At 43.8% G+C, this 14,573-nt stretch overlaps 2 protein-coding genes across 11 annotated transcripts in view; both read right to left on the reverse strand.

Annotated features, from left to right (window-relative positions):
* The window catches only part of RRM1 (ribonucleotide reductase catalytic subunit M1), a 35,873-nt gene extending 25,783 nt beyond the window's left edge, over positions 1–10,090 (reverse strand). Inside the window, exons 1-3 of one of the 4 annotated variants that reach the window (XM_081062961.1) lie at positions 9,740–9,989; positions 8,570–8,701; positions 1,273–1,361 (exon numbers count right to left, since the gene is read on the reverse strand). In XM_081062961.1, the coding sequence (XP_080919087.1) occupies positions 1,273–1,341 (69 nt within the window). In that variant the 5' untranslated portion in view covers positions 1,342–1,361; positions 8,570–8,701; positions 9,740–9,989. Of the gene's footprint in view, positions 1–1,272; positions 1,362–1,683; positions 1,823–2,127; positions 3,762–8,569; positions 8,702–9,739 lie in introns of those variants that run through there. The other 3 variants (XM_081062960.1, XM_081062962.1, XM_081062959.1) reach the window with 3 other exon arrangements.
* A 1,637-nt stretch (positions 10,091–11,727) lies between these two features.
* STIM1 (stromal interaction molecule 1) overlaps positions 11,728–14,573 on the reverse strand; it is a 181,205-nt gene continuing 178,359 nt past the window's right edge. For 2 of the 7 annotated variants that reach the window (XM_081062329.1, XM_081062334.1), the window contains one exon: positions 11,728–13,658. In XM_081062329.1, the coding sequence (XP_080918455.1) occupies positions 13,142–13,658 (517 nt within the window). In that variant the 3' untranslated portion in view covers positions 11,728–13,141. The remainder of the gene's footprint in view (positions 13,659–14,573) is intronic. The other 5 variants (XM_081062328.1, XM_081062330.1, XM_081062331.1 and 2 more) reach the window with 4 other exon arrangements.

Here is a 14,573-nt window from a genome sequence, read left to right on the forward strand (position 1 = left end):
AGTTGCTCCTGATCACTTTCTTCTCAAATCCAGCAGATAAATTATGTTCGGTAAAACAGTAGTGAAGTGTTATAAACAGTTTCTGGTGCAAATGGCAAGTAATCAGAACTCAGGATAAAATAACATCTGTGTGCTAACCATGCCAGATCTCATAGCATACAGACTTTTTCAGCTGAATCTACCCTAGAAAGCTTGAGTCTGCTCAAGCACCCTTGAACTCTGAAATGTAGTACTGCATGAGGCAGCAGAACATCTAAAAGTCAAGAGACCTAGGTTCTTCTCCCTACAGTCCCACTAACTTGTACAACTCACTCCCCTTCTCTCTTTGGACTTTTCTTATTTACAAAACAAAGAAGAGGGAATAGGATGATCTCTCAGGTTTGATCCGACTCTAATATTCTACTATTCTAATCATTGTCTAGAATTCCTAAAAGAGAATTAATTTATAATAAGCATATTTTAAAGTTGTATAAAATTATTTTCTTTCGACCATTTTGGTCAATTCACTATTTATCAAGTGTCAAATTATGTATGTGCCAAGCATTATGGATATCATAAGATATAGCTCACCCTCAATTCTAGGGGAGGACAGAGACATATCATTAATTTCCATATTATGTGGTTAACGCTATATAGCCAGCACAAGTCCTACAGCAGTGCAGATAAAATACATAAAATGAGGCTGGGGCAATATGGGTGGGTTTAGAAAAAAAGGTTCTTACCGACTTCATTTTAGGAAGCCATGTGAAGATGCATCTGAAGAGAGCAAGATTAGAGGAAGACCAGGAGGATACTTTAGAGATCACTATAGACAGGAATCTCAATAAGGGATGATGAGGGTCCAGGATGGAGGATTTATAGAACATAAGGAGAAAAGCAGAGCGACTTGCTTATATAAATTGTCTGTTCTCCTTAATTTAAATCTTGTCCATGAAATCTACTTTATATTAAACGAATTCATCTTTACAGATAACAAAGTAAATTTCAAACTACTTTCTACACAAATGACCGCAATTCCAAAACAAGCTTAATTACCGGCTTTTTCACTTATGAATAAAACAATTTATTCAAGGAAGTCTCTAACATGAAACGTCAATGTCAAGCTTTAATCTTTACTCACAGCACAGAACGAAAATTTTAATAAGAAGTTTGATTGAGCAGAATACCACAACAAAATAGATATATGTCAAGTGAGTGAAGGGCAGAGCTAAGAGACAAGTAAAAAGAATCACATGAAGCAAGGAACCCAAGATATAAGCCATATTTACTTACAGGATCAACAAAGTCCATATTGAGTCCATAACAAAGTTTCTGGATTCGAGATGTAATTTTGTCGAACATGACCCGCTCTTGGCGGCCATCTGAAAAATGAAACCATTCAATTTACATTAGCGCTTATTAAGATAGCAATGTCAAAGGAGTCAATGTAATCAATGCATGAACTTTATAAATTAACCAACATGAAATGTTCTTTAACAGATAAAAGATTCAGACCCCTGATAGATTCATCGAGACACTATTTTTGTATCTTCAAAAAGAAGATTCTATTCTGAAAGTCTTCCATTCCCTTACATTATAAATCAGATGGATTCTTGTAATAACATCCCAAATCATACATTTCCCCTTGTCCTATATGGCAGCTAGAATTATTCTTTAAAACTTAAATCAAAATCATGTCATTACCTACTTCAAAGTCCCAATAGTGGTTGATCATCTTCTTCAGAATTAAAGTCAAAATCATTACAACAGTCCATAGAATCCTTGACAACCTACCCTATGTGCCCCCTTTCCCAACTTCATCTCCTACTCTCTCCCCTCATTTACCCTACCCTGACTGCCTTGTTATCTACACCTATTTTTAGGTCTTTGCTCAATGTCATCTTCTCAATGACACTTTCACTAATCACCCTATTTTAATTGCAAAACAGTCTTGTTCTTCTTATCCCTTTTCTCTATAGCACTTATTGTCATCTGACATGCTATATATTTTATTTATGTACAGTCCCCTTTCATCCAGAGGATACATTCCAAGACCCCCAGTGAATGCCTGAAACCGCAGATATTACCGAACCTTATGCATACTTTTTTCCTACCATACATGCATACCTTTTTCCTATATATGCATACCTTTCTCCTTAATCAACTTCTTCAACTCTATGGTAACATGGCAGCAGCTTCTTCCTCAGCAGAAACAGGCTCCCAGTAATCTTTATATTTTCAGTCCAAACCTATTCTTGAATGTGACCATCTTCTAGTTACAATAAATGGCTTGGTGTCACTCATTTCATAGGATCCCTTGATGAAGTTAATATAGATAAGCTCATGCTTTCTGGAGCAACAATTCGCCGTGAATCAGAACGTTTTCTGTTCATATCTTCCATCGAAAAATATGTCATTTGCGTCTTAAGCAGATATCACACACTGTGGTCGTAACTTTCGCATTCTGAGGTGCGATGACAAAATTAGTACGGATTTTTCCTTCTCCACAATTTCACGTACAAGATGATTCAATATTACTGTGGATCTTAGCAATTTCAATATACGATATGCCAAAAAACGTTCAGCTTTTCAGTTTAACATTTTCGCTGTGACGTTCGGATATCATCGAATGATATCTCCATGCCGTTGACTGCGGCATTTGACTTTACCCCACGAGCTCAGTGTTCCAGAAAGAAAGTTTAAGAAAACAGATGTACATTTTTCTATATTTTTGTGTTTTTCAAGAATGAGTAATAATAGGAAAGTTGTATGGTTTAATCACTTTAATAAAACGCAGCACCTTAACTGTATTTACTTAAAAATATAAATACTGTAATAATTTTCGGTGGACTTTGACACATTTTGGAGAATTTGAAATCAATTAATGCAGTGAAAAGGTTAAAGAAGTACTTTAGTTTCCCTTTGGCATATCCAAATCACCAACTTCAATTCTCTCGCGCTTTGGTGCCATTATTAAGTAAAATAAAGGTTACTTGAACACAAGCACTGTCATACCTCAACGGTCAAGCTGACAACCGAGACAGCTTGGTAGCATATACAACATGGATATGCTGAACAAAGGGATGATTCCCATCTCGGGTGGGATGGAGCCAGATGGCACAAGATTTCATCACACTACTCAGAACAGCGTGCAATTTAAAACATGAATTGTTTATTTTTGGAATTTTCCACTTAATACTTTTGGACCAGTTGACCGTGGGCAACTGAAACCATGGAAAGTGAAACCACAGATAAGGATTATATCTACTTATTGTGATTCTTCCCACCCATCCACTAGAATATAACTTCCAAAAGAAAAAAACATTTGCATGTTTTATTTTATTTGCAATGCCCAAAGTACCAAAGCCTAGCACATAGTAGGTATCCAAATGTTTACTGAATGCTAAATGACTTATAAACCTATCTGCAGTCTAACACTTCATGATAAAGTTGGCTTACATACTCTCCTAGGGTAATAATTGATTTTGAATTTACTTCACACCACATAAAATAGTTCTTTTCTATTTGTAATCCAAGACAATCTTCCAGAGGCAAACTTAGTTTTAATAGTTTGGGCATATGGAAGCCAATACACAGACCTTATCTAGTTAGTACTTTCTGATGTTTGGACTTAGATCATATTCCTCTTTGTCCTTCCTAACAAAAATCCTATTATCCTTAGTTTAACTTCAAATAGCAGCTCATCTCACCTTTATTTACTCGTACCAGGAATATTGGATATATCCAACCACTAAATAGCTTTAACCTTAGGCAACCCACACAATCAGTTTCTTAACCTAAAAATAAAAGGCCAAAATGAGAGGCAATAAGCATTTATTTGAGATCCAATAGAATAGATATTCTGGAAGCTCTGATTCGGGCAGAAACCCAAATAAGTGTTCCCATTAGAAGGCAAAGGCAAGGGATATTTATGACAAAGGGAAGGGGGACAATTACATAAATAAAAGAAATTTTTATAGGTACAGATAAGCTAGCACAGTGATGCTAATTCTAAAGAATGTTTTTAATTTTCAGTCCAGTAGCCACTGTATCAGCTTTGTTATCTTTGCAAACAGTTGTCTGGGATACAGTGCTGCTTTAGATCCAGTCCAAAGGTTTCCGCCCAGTTTTAACATTCCAAAGGTTTGGAGAGTAAGATGTTTAAGTCAGTTCCTCTGGAATGGCAGCTCCAACTCCATTTTAAATTCGCTCCATTTATATTTTTCACATTTTCCCTTTTTGATCAAGATCCTTCCTTGAACGCATTACCAAAATGGAAAGTGACATTTGTCAGTTATTAAAAGTATTGTGGATCCTTCATTGCCAGGAAGGCTCATTCCTGGTATGTCATGTCCCACATAACAGGGAAAGAGCTTCTATTTTTTTCTTAGGAGTCTTAGGCCACATCTGAGCAAGAAGAGCACCAGAACAGAGGAATGTTTACTCTCATGTTTAAGAGCAAATAACTTGAGGTTTCTCCTATGAAATCTCATAGGCCTTAGTTATCATCTCAAAATGTTGAGCAACCACCAGAGTGGTGTCTTTATAACACTGAGATACGCAAAGTTTTATAATAGAAAAAATTCCTGTAATAGTGAAAATACTAAATCCAATTTGCAGAATCGATCTGAACCAGGAGGCAATACCTGAGGGCACTCAACTGAAGATGAAGAATCATGAGGTGTCAGTAAGCACTGTAATCATTTGGCTTGTGCTGGGATTTTATTTAGTTCCACCACTATTTCACTAGAAGTGTTTTATCTAAGTACAACAAAAGGTATTAACACAGAGCAAACCTCACCTTGTTTAGCTAGGATATAGTCAGGAAAATTCTACTGTCTAATAAACGCGTGCAAAGAAATGTAAAGATTTTTTTCCTTGTTGGTTACTGTTTTAAAGGTAGCTCCAGCAATTTCCTCTAAGGTTTTTGATAACTGTTTAATCATGCATGTATGATTATGTATGTATGTATGTATTTACTGTCATACCTGCCCAAGGAAAAAGTATTTTCCAAATTTAGTCTCTTTACTAGGATTGATATCGTCAGGTATTAAACATCCTTGACTACATAAGTAACCAGTTACAGATTTTGACCTGAGTAGGTTTAAAGATGGTGCCTAATGTTATCTTCCCAAAATTAAGGCAAAAATGAAACAATTATTATAATGAATGCTCAGCCTCTCATATTATCCGTGAGATAGGAACTCAAGTAAGGAAAAAAAATGAAGATGTAGATTATACAGGGTTCATCTGGAATCTTGGGTTAGTTGTCCACAACAGATGTTATCTGCTTCATTTCCTAGTACTTTTAAATTTCAAATCCTCTGTTGGTTGAATTCAGTTAGGTGCAAGAGCTTTTTTTAAATGGGAAAAACGAATCCAAGATTTTTTTTTTTAAATATTTTATTGGGGAAGGGAAACAGGACTTTATTGGGGGACCCGTGTGTACTTCCAGGACTTGTTTTCCAAGTCAAGTTGAGGTCCTTTCAATCTTAGTTGTGGAGGGTGCTATTCAGCTTCAAGTTGTTGTCCTTTCAGTCTTAGTCGTGGAGGGCGCAGCTCAGCTCCAGGTTCAGTTGCTGTTGCTAGTTGCAGGGGGCGCTGCCCACCATCCCTTGCGGGAGTCGAACCGGCAACCTTGTGGTTGAGAGGACGCAATCCAACCGAGCCATCTGGGAGCTCAGCGGCAGCTCAGCTCAAGGTGCTGTATGCAATCTTAGTTTCAAGGAGCGCTGCCCACCATCCCTTGCGGGACTCGAGGAATCCAACTGGCAACCTTGTGGTTGAGGGGACACGATCCAACCAAGCCATCTGGGAGCTCAGTGGCAGCTCAGCTCAAGGTGCCGTGTGCAATCTTAGTTGCAAGGAGTGCTGCCCACCATCCCTTGTGGGACTCGAGGAATCCAACTGGCAACCTTGTGGTTGAGAGCCTGCGCTCCAGCCAACTGAGCCATCCAGGAGCAGCTCAGCTGAAGGTGCCGTGTTCAATCTTAGTTTCAGGGAGCACTGCCCATCCCTTGCGGGACTCAAGGAATCCAACTGGCAACCTTGTGGTTGACAGCCAGTGGGCCCAATTTCTGTGGGAATCGAACAGGCAGCCTTCGGAATTAAGAGCATGGAGCTCTAACCACCTGAGCCACCGGGCTGGCCCCTGAATCCAAGATTTTTGAAAGCAGGAAATATATCTGCTCACTCACCATTGTAATCTCAGTGCCCAGCACAGTATCCACATATATTTGTAAAATACAGTGGGCTGTAAAGGGGATTAGAGAGGGAGGCAGAAGAAAGGGATAGACAAACAATCTGGAATAGAAAAGAGATTATCAGTGTGCAAATGGATACTATAGGTGTTATTTTGCAAACTGGTTTCAGTTTTATGTACAAAGTCTGACAATTAAGTTCGTGAAATTGTTGCAATGATGTTGCTAACCTTTTTGATATCAGACGGATTATTCATTATGAATTTATACCAACTGGACAAACAGTTAACCAAGTTTAATATTTGGAAGTGCTGAAAAGGCTACATGAAAAAGTTAGACGACCTGAACTTTTCGCCAACAATTCATGGGTCTTGCATCACGACAATGCACCAGCTCACACGGCACTGTCTGTGAGGGAGTTTTTAGCCAGTAAACAAATAACTGCATTGGAACATCCTCCCTACTTACCTGATCTGGCCCCCAAAGACTTCTTTCTTTACCAGAAGATAAAGGAAATATTGAAAGGAAGACATTTTGATGATATTCAAGACATCAAGGGTAATAGGACAACAGCTCTGATGACCATTCCAAAAGAGAGTTCCACAATTGCTTTGAAGGGTGGAATAGGCACTGGCATCGGTGCATAGCTTCCCAAGGCGAGTACTTCAAATGTGACCGTAGTGTTATTCAGCAATGAGGGATGTAGCACTTTTTCTAGAATGAGTTCAGGAACTCATACACATGAGGTGTGATCAAACAATACGGTGAATGTGTGGCAAGGAGCATTGTCATGATGGAGGATGATTTATGGCACACTTTAAAACACACCTTCTCTCAACCGTACCTCACACCTGACTAACTGCACTAAGTTGAAACGTCACACACTGTTACTAACGTTCAATATGCCGCTTCCCATATTGAAGATCCCTGCCTTTCCATTGGATGGCACTCCCCAGCAACATTCACCGTATTTTTTTTATCACAACAGAAAGGCTCCGTGTCACACATCATTTCTAGTATGGCAATTTCTGTCAAATAAAAACATTAGGCTGTGTTCTCATACATTTTATTCACAGATCTAGTACCATGAGACTTCTGGCTCTTCCCCAAAGTCAAAAGGACCATGAAAGGTCAGCGTTTTAAATCGATTCAAGGCAGCCACAACAGCACAACTAAAGACACTCACAAAAGAAGACTTTCAGAACTCCTTCAGAAAGTGACAAGAATAGGGTAAGTGTTTTGGAAGCAAGGTGGAGCATTTTGAGGGGGATTAATGACAGTGTGTCTTTTACTGTAATAAATTTTTTTAATTTAAACATTCACTGTATATTTTGATCACACTGCATATACACACATGTGCACTGCACTAACTCATGATGTAAAACGTAATTTTTATACCTGGCTATAATCCAAAATTTTGAAAACACTATATATACTACTTAATTCGAAAGCATACTTTACAACTTTGTTTCACTGCAGTTATTCCAATGGTTCTCAACTTTTATTTTTTAACCCTGGTCTTCTTCCTTAAATAATATACTCTCCCATCAAGAAAAATAGCTCAAGATAGCAGATAAGAAAAACTCATCTACTATTATTCCCTTCTGTTATCTATCAATTTTCATATCGATTATTCCTATATCCCTAACTATCCTAAGATCTCTGAAGACAGAGCTGCCTTCTCCCTCTAATATTTCCCTCATAGTGCAAGATATTTACATTCAATAAATACTTACAGGTTGACTACGTTGCCTTCCTGAATAATTACATTGCAATTAACAAAACCTACAGGAGCTAGTCTGCTACTACATCAGCATACCAAAAATAAGAAGGGGGAAAATCCCTAAGCACATTAAAAATCAAAGTTAAAATAAACAAACAAATCTAAGCACAATTTTGTATATTAACAAAAATTGACGAAGAATATACTGAAAGATTCTACTAAAACCATTTGGATCAAATTACGAAGAAATGAGAAACAAAATAAACCCTACCTTTTGGAGCTTACTGTGGGTAGTACTTTTTAAACTACACTATTTCAAAGTGGACCCAAAAGTTTAAAAATTCAACACAGAAGTGTTACCCATTCCTGTAAACTACATCTAGAAGTTTTCAACTCATCTTTTACAGATTTACATAAGAGTATCCTCATCCTTCCATACCTTTTTCTAAAGATCTAAAAAAACTCGATGCTCATCTCTCAAACACAGGAATGGACCAATAAAAATACACTATATATTTTGGTCTTTGGTCTCATTAGCCAAAATGGGAGACTAGGGAAATTCAGAAAATATTCTCAAGATAATAAAGACAGGAAGAGGGGTCACCACTGTCCACTTCTCCACCTCCTGGCTATAGTTAAACCGCCCGGCCACAATCACATCAATTACCTGCCTGCCCGCAGGACTCATCATATCCTTCATTGTAAAATAATCATTCTCATTCATTCTTTGAGCATTTATTCATGGCAGGTCCAGTGCTAAGCGTGGGCATAAAGTAGTCCCATCTTTGAAACGCACAGCCTAAAGAACAAAACATCCAGTCAACCAGTATTTACTAAGTACCTACAATGTTGAAATGGTTTTATTGCTTTAACACAGGCAAGTGGATTAAACTCAAAACGTGTTCCTCCTTGGCTCAGAGGGTTCTGTTGAAAGTACATTTTGATCTTGTTTTTTCAAGCCGATTAAACCCTTCCCCAAGGTAGAGACTCTGTCCTCGCATTATTTCACACAGCCAGGCAAAAGTCTGGCACAAAGGCACTCAGCAAGGCGAACAGGAAATAACTGTTGAGGAAGAGTACAAGGCACTGGCTCTTCCTCGATGTCCATCTAGGACGTCCTGGCCATCCTAGTCTGATTCGGTATCTCTTCCCATCACGGGGAGGAACAGCTAGGAACTGTCCCAAACTCCCTGGGACTACTCCTGAGACAAATGGCAAGCCGTCTCTACAAAGGGCAAACTCCAGAGAGAGGTGTCTATCTGCGATCTGGGTTTTTTTCGTCCACTCCTATTGTCACCGCACCAAGGAAGCTGACAGATGCCCTTGTAGAACAGAGTCCCATTTTCCCTAGACGCCTCCCTCCCCAGAGCCTAGGACAGGTCACCAACCCCACGGTTTTCAAATCAACTCCTTTGTCGGCCATGGGTGCGAGCCCTGGCCTCACCCTCAACTTACTGGTGCCTTTGCACCAGTCACCAAACCGCCTTGTGCGTTGCAGTTTCTTCATCTGCGGAAGGGGAGCTGATAATCGTACCTCGGGGGCTCCTCGTGAATAAAACGCCGCCTGGGAAGAGCTCGGCGGACACAAGAACTACTCGATAAAGAGGACGTGTTCCTCTTTTGAAATGTGGCAGGATGACAAGGTGAAAGGGGCGCAGACTGCAGGGCAGGGGCGGGGGAGGGGAAGCGGAGGGAAGGCAGCAGGCCAGGGCGGGAAGCCGCGGCGGGCAGGGCGGGAAGCGGCGGAGGCGGGCGGGTGCGGCTAACTGCTCCGGCAGCGGCAGCCGCGTCCCCTCGGCCGCGCCCCGCCACCCCGCCGTGCTCTCCAGCCTCTCACCTCGCTTGATCACATGCATCGCAGCTGGTGGCCGAGTCGCTGAGGGATTGGAGACGGGGCTGCAGCGCGGAGGCGCCGGCGGGGTCTAGAAGGCAGAGTGCGAAAGGTCGGGCTCCGGGGGCTGCGCGGGTGCAGGCCGTGGAAGTGGGCCACAGTGCACTTTCTCCCGCAGAGAAGGAACACCGCACAATCCGAATTCCGTTCCGCTCCCGCCGCCGGGGACGCACCAGGGGCACGACGCAGCACGGATGACGTGGTTCGACGCTGCCAGCGTCCAGGCCCGTGGGCGGGACTAACGCAGCAGGAAGTCGGCCTCGCCCGAGAGCGCCATGTTGGACGTGGGCGGATCCCAGAAGACCGCGCGGCCCCCACGGTAGTAGCGGGTGTGGGCACGCCCCGGGGAGGCTGCTCGCCCGCCGCCCTGCTAAGTCTGCGCACGGCCCCGAAGACCGCGCGGCTCCCACGGCTGCGTGGGACGTGGTGGGGCCGGGACGCGAGCGCTGTGCTCTCGCCGCCGTGTTGGGCGGGGGCAAAGCCCACGCGGGGTGTGGGGCCGCTCGCGGCGGCACGCTCCTGTCAAGGTCAAGACGGTTCAAGTATTTTTGAAATAACCACCACCCAAGTGTCTCTGGGGGCTCACAGGGATGTCCAAGGGAGGACTCAACCCGGAGTACCAGTGATCAGGTGGTCTCCGCGCTTTAAAAAAAGAAAATAAACAGAGGCAGGAAAGTGAGATTTATTGAAATGAAAGGACAAATTGGGGGGGGTCGTGCAGGCGAACTCAGGGATTGAGTCGCGCCGAGGAAGTCCTAACCAGGACTTTTAGTATTAAAAACAGTATACCTCCCTGGGTCAGGATTTGGTGACGTCCCACTACATGGCCTTCAGTTGCCTCCCAGCGTGTAGGACCCTCAGCTTCCCCCATTCTTGCCTCCTCATTTGGCTCTTCCGGACCTCGTGGTGCGGCTGCAATGTAAATGAAATTATAATGATGCCGTAGCTAGCTAAAGGTCAGGCTCCCCTTGTAGGGGTTACTTTGCTGAATGAGACCGGTTCTTGTTCTCCAGCTGTAGGAGCCAGAGACAGTCCCCTGTGCACCGCGGGACCCGCCTCAGTTGTATCCCGGAGGGGGTCGTCAATTTCCTAGGCTAGGCTGCCTAGGTCCTGCCTCACAACCATCCAAAACACTGTTTGTGGTCTTGACCGCTGTTATGTGAACCCGACACTGCCCTCCGATGTGGGCTCTTCGGTCAGCTCAAAGCCTAGTCAGGGTGGAAGGCAGCCTGACTCGGCCAGTGGCATTTGGATTTTATCCTGGGAGAGTTTTGAGAAGGGCAGGGCCAAAACCCACTTGCTTTTAGGGTTCTCCAGTGGATGGTGGCGGAGACAAGGCCAGCAATACGGCCTTGTGGAGGTAGAATAGATGGGGCTTGGTTGAAGGTGGCGAGGAAGAACAGATGAGATGTAATATACAAGCTTGACGTAGAAGCTTCTGATTTAGGCTACACCAACTGAATGTTAGGCATCTCGCGGCATCCCCTCCCTAAAACCTTTCATTCATTCTTTTAAGAAAAAAGTAAGTTTTTATATATAGTTTTATAGTAAAGGGGGAAGCCTTAACTTGCAAGACAATTCTTCAGCAGTACACACCTTTCAGATGCATGCCAGCCTCCCTGCGAAGTAACTGTAAGAGTCATAGGTCAGATATAGGATAGGTAGGTCACGATGGCCCAGACAGGGTTGCCAGCTTTAGCAAATAAAAATAATGTGTCCCAAATATTGCATGGGACATAATTACACTATACTAAAAACATTACTGTTTATCTCAAATTCAAATTTAACTGGGCATCCATTTCATCTGGTAACTCTTACCCAGAGAGCTTTTTGGTATATGTACTAGTTCCATTTTCCCTTGGCAGAGCAGAAACAGTCTTCCTCATCCTGTCTGCTATGCCACAGACAGCACAGATGACACAATGAGAGTCAATGCCAGCAGAGGTTAAAATCTCCTACATGCTTTATTGGACTTCAAAGAGTCTTATGAAATAACACAGAAAAACCCATGTGACGGTGTCCGGGAGGTACAAGGCAGTCTGCAGCCTAACCCCCACCTAAGACCAGCCCCAAGTGCCCCCACCTCAGGCCCAAAATAGGATCCCAGAGTAAAGGCATGTCTGGGAGTGGGGCAGAGTAAAAATACCTTTACAGCCATAGCAAAAACAGGTAAAGGAGAGTTGTTTAGAGGATGGGAAGGGTGGGGGGAAGTGGTCACACAACCACCTTCACCTACACCTTCTTCCTTAGCCACCCCCTTCCCTAAACCGGCTGTGTCCTTTTTGAGCCTCTGGCCCAGCCTATGCAGTAACATGAAAATGGGGTCTGACAAGGGGACTATGTGATGCAGGCACTTGGGAAATTCAGTCAGGAGATTTTTTTTTTTTTTCAATTTTAAACTGTTTTGGTTCAAATGCAACATCCTGCCCAACAACTCCAGGGCCCATTAGAGCCCTGTATCATGACAGACTCCCATGGCCAGGGGAGCTGATTGTCCTGAGCCCTGGGAGTTCTGATGCTTAGGGAGCATTTGGGCAGCACCTCTTATAGACAAACCCTCCTGCAGTATGGGGGAGCAGGGATGAGAGAGGCAGGTATGGGTGAGAGGAGAGAGAAAAGGTGACTGCCTTGTAGCCCACAACTCTGGCATCTACTCCTCCAACTAAGAGAAGTCTCTCCCGATCTATCCTCTAGCCTGGCCTCTCTTTGAAACTCTCTAGTGGCTTGTTCTCTGGGAATTGGTTTCACTCCCCCATGGACTCATGGAGGCCTGAGTGAGCTCCAGGTCAAGATTCCCTCTGGCCCACCACACTCCCAAAGAACAAACTTCAAATATTAGGCCCTAAGACTCAGTTTGGAGCAAACAGAACTATTGTAGGTGGGGTGCAACACATCTGAGGCACAGGTATCAGTAGTTATTCCTCCTATTTTCCCACTTAGCTGCTAGCGGAAGTTGGGGTGTGGTGGGAAGGAGGAGCCTGAAAGCAGGAGACAGAGAAAAACAAGAAACCAAACCTCGAAACTGGGACAGCAGAGACAAAAGCTGGACCCCAGAGGTGGAGCTGGTAGCTGAGGGGACAGCAACTAAGACATGCACTGAAGTGGAGAGGGAGTGACAGCAGCAGCCCGTGGATGGGAGGGAGGCAGGGTAGGCAGGCCATGGTGGTCAGTTAATAAATAATGTTGAAGGATCCAAGGATGAGGGGGGCAGGTATGTACAGTGCCCGGGCCCCTGGGCCAACCCCTCCCATGCCCCATTCTAGGGGCCAGGTATCTTGGAAGGCAGGGAAGGGGAGGCAGAAGACCAGGGAAAGACAAGCTGTCCCACCACTGCCACCCTCATCCTGCCTACTTCTTAAGAGGCTTCTTAAAGATTTTGAGGGGAAACTTCTTGCGGCCTGGGCTGGAGTCTGCCTCCTCACCAATGGAGCCATTATCCTCCTCAGCCACGGCCTTCTTGCCAGCCAGGTGGGGAATGCGTGTATTTCGGCTGGCCTGCAGGGCTCGGCTGTCCCCAACTGGAGACGGCATGTCTGGGTCTGGGGAACTGGGGCTGTGAGAACGGGAAGAATCCAAAGGTGGAGAGCCACCAGGTGGGGCTGTGGAGCTCAGCTCCATCAGGCTGTGGGTCTTGTCCAGCCCATGGTTCAGCGACAGTAGGGACTTCTTGGCCAGAGCAGGGCTGTCAGGCATTTTCTCCACCAGAGACCCTGGGTGGACCCCCTCAATCAGCCGGTGGCTGCCGTTGGAAGTCATGGCATTGAGAGCCTCATCTGCAGCACGGACCATCTGAGGAGGCTTAGGGGCCATACGCTGGCGGTCACTCATGTGGAGGGAGGACTCCGAATCGGAATGGGTCAAATCCCTGCAAGACAGGGCAGAGAAGAAGAAAGGGACATATACAGGACAGGTGGACAGGGGAATGTTGAAGAGGAAAGAGGGACATGAAAAGACAGGACGGAGTAGGAAAATGGGGGTGGAGAGAAGAGCAGGAAAGATAAAACAGGATGAACAAGCAGGTGAGAAAGCATAAGAAACAGAAGGAAGATGAGTAGGCCATAAGTACAGGATGAGAGAAGAGGCAGGAAAAGGGAATGGGGATAGATTGGAGAAGAGACAGAGAAAAGACAATAAAATTGGGGAGGAAGAAAAGCAAAAGGACAAACAAGTAGAAATGAGAAGGACAAAAGGGAGAGAAAAAAAGAAAGGGAAGAGTGATAGGGATAGAAGAAACAGACAACAAAAAGCAAAAACCAATGTCATTATACCAATCATCTGTAGGGCAAAGGGCTTTCTAATGCCTGGGCCCCATCCCTAATGAATAGCCAGGCCCTAAACTAGGGCAACAATAGGCTTAAGTCCCATGGGCATCTTCCTGAATCACTTTTCTGCCATCCCATACAGTGTTTCCCAGAAAATAAGACCTAGCCAGACAATCAGCTCTAATGTGTCTTTTGGAGCAAAAATTAATATAAGACCCGGTCTTATTTTACGATTGTAAAATAGATAAGACTGGGTCTTATCTACATAATATAAAATAAGACTGGGTCTTATACTAATTTTTGCTCCAAAAGACACATTAGAGCTGATTGTCTGGCTAGGTCTTATTTTCCAGGAAACACGATAGCTGGCTAGATTTCTTAGGACTCAACCCCAAGCTAATATAGAACCCACATCTTGCTCTGAATCACCACTTCCCTTGCCTTCCTCCCCCATTTACTCCTGTCACACCCTTGGACACATCCAGTCTGGGCCAGGCCCCCAGAAATAGGGCACATGC

The sequence above is a fragment of the Rhinolophus hipposideros genome (genome assembly GCF_964194185.1).
Source record: "Rhinolophus hipposideros genome assembly, chromosome: 10".
NCBI classification, from domain to species: Eukaryota; Metazoa; Chordata; class Mammalia; order Chiroptera; family Rhinolophidae; genus Rhinolophus; species Rhinolophus hipposideros.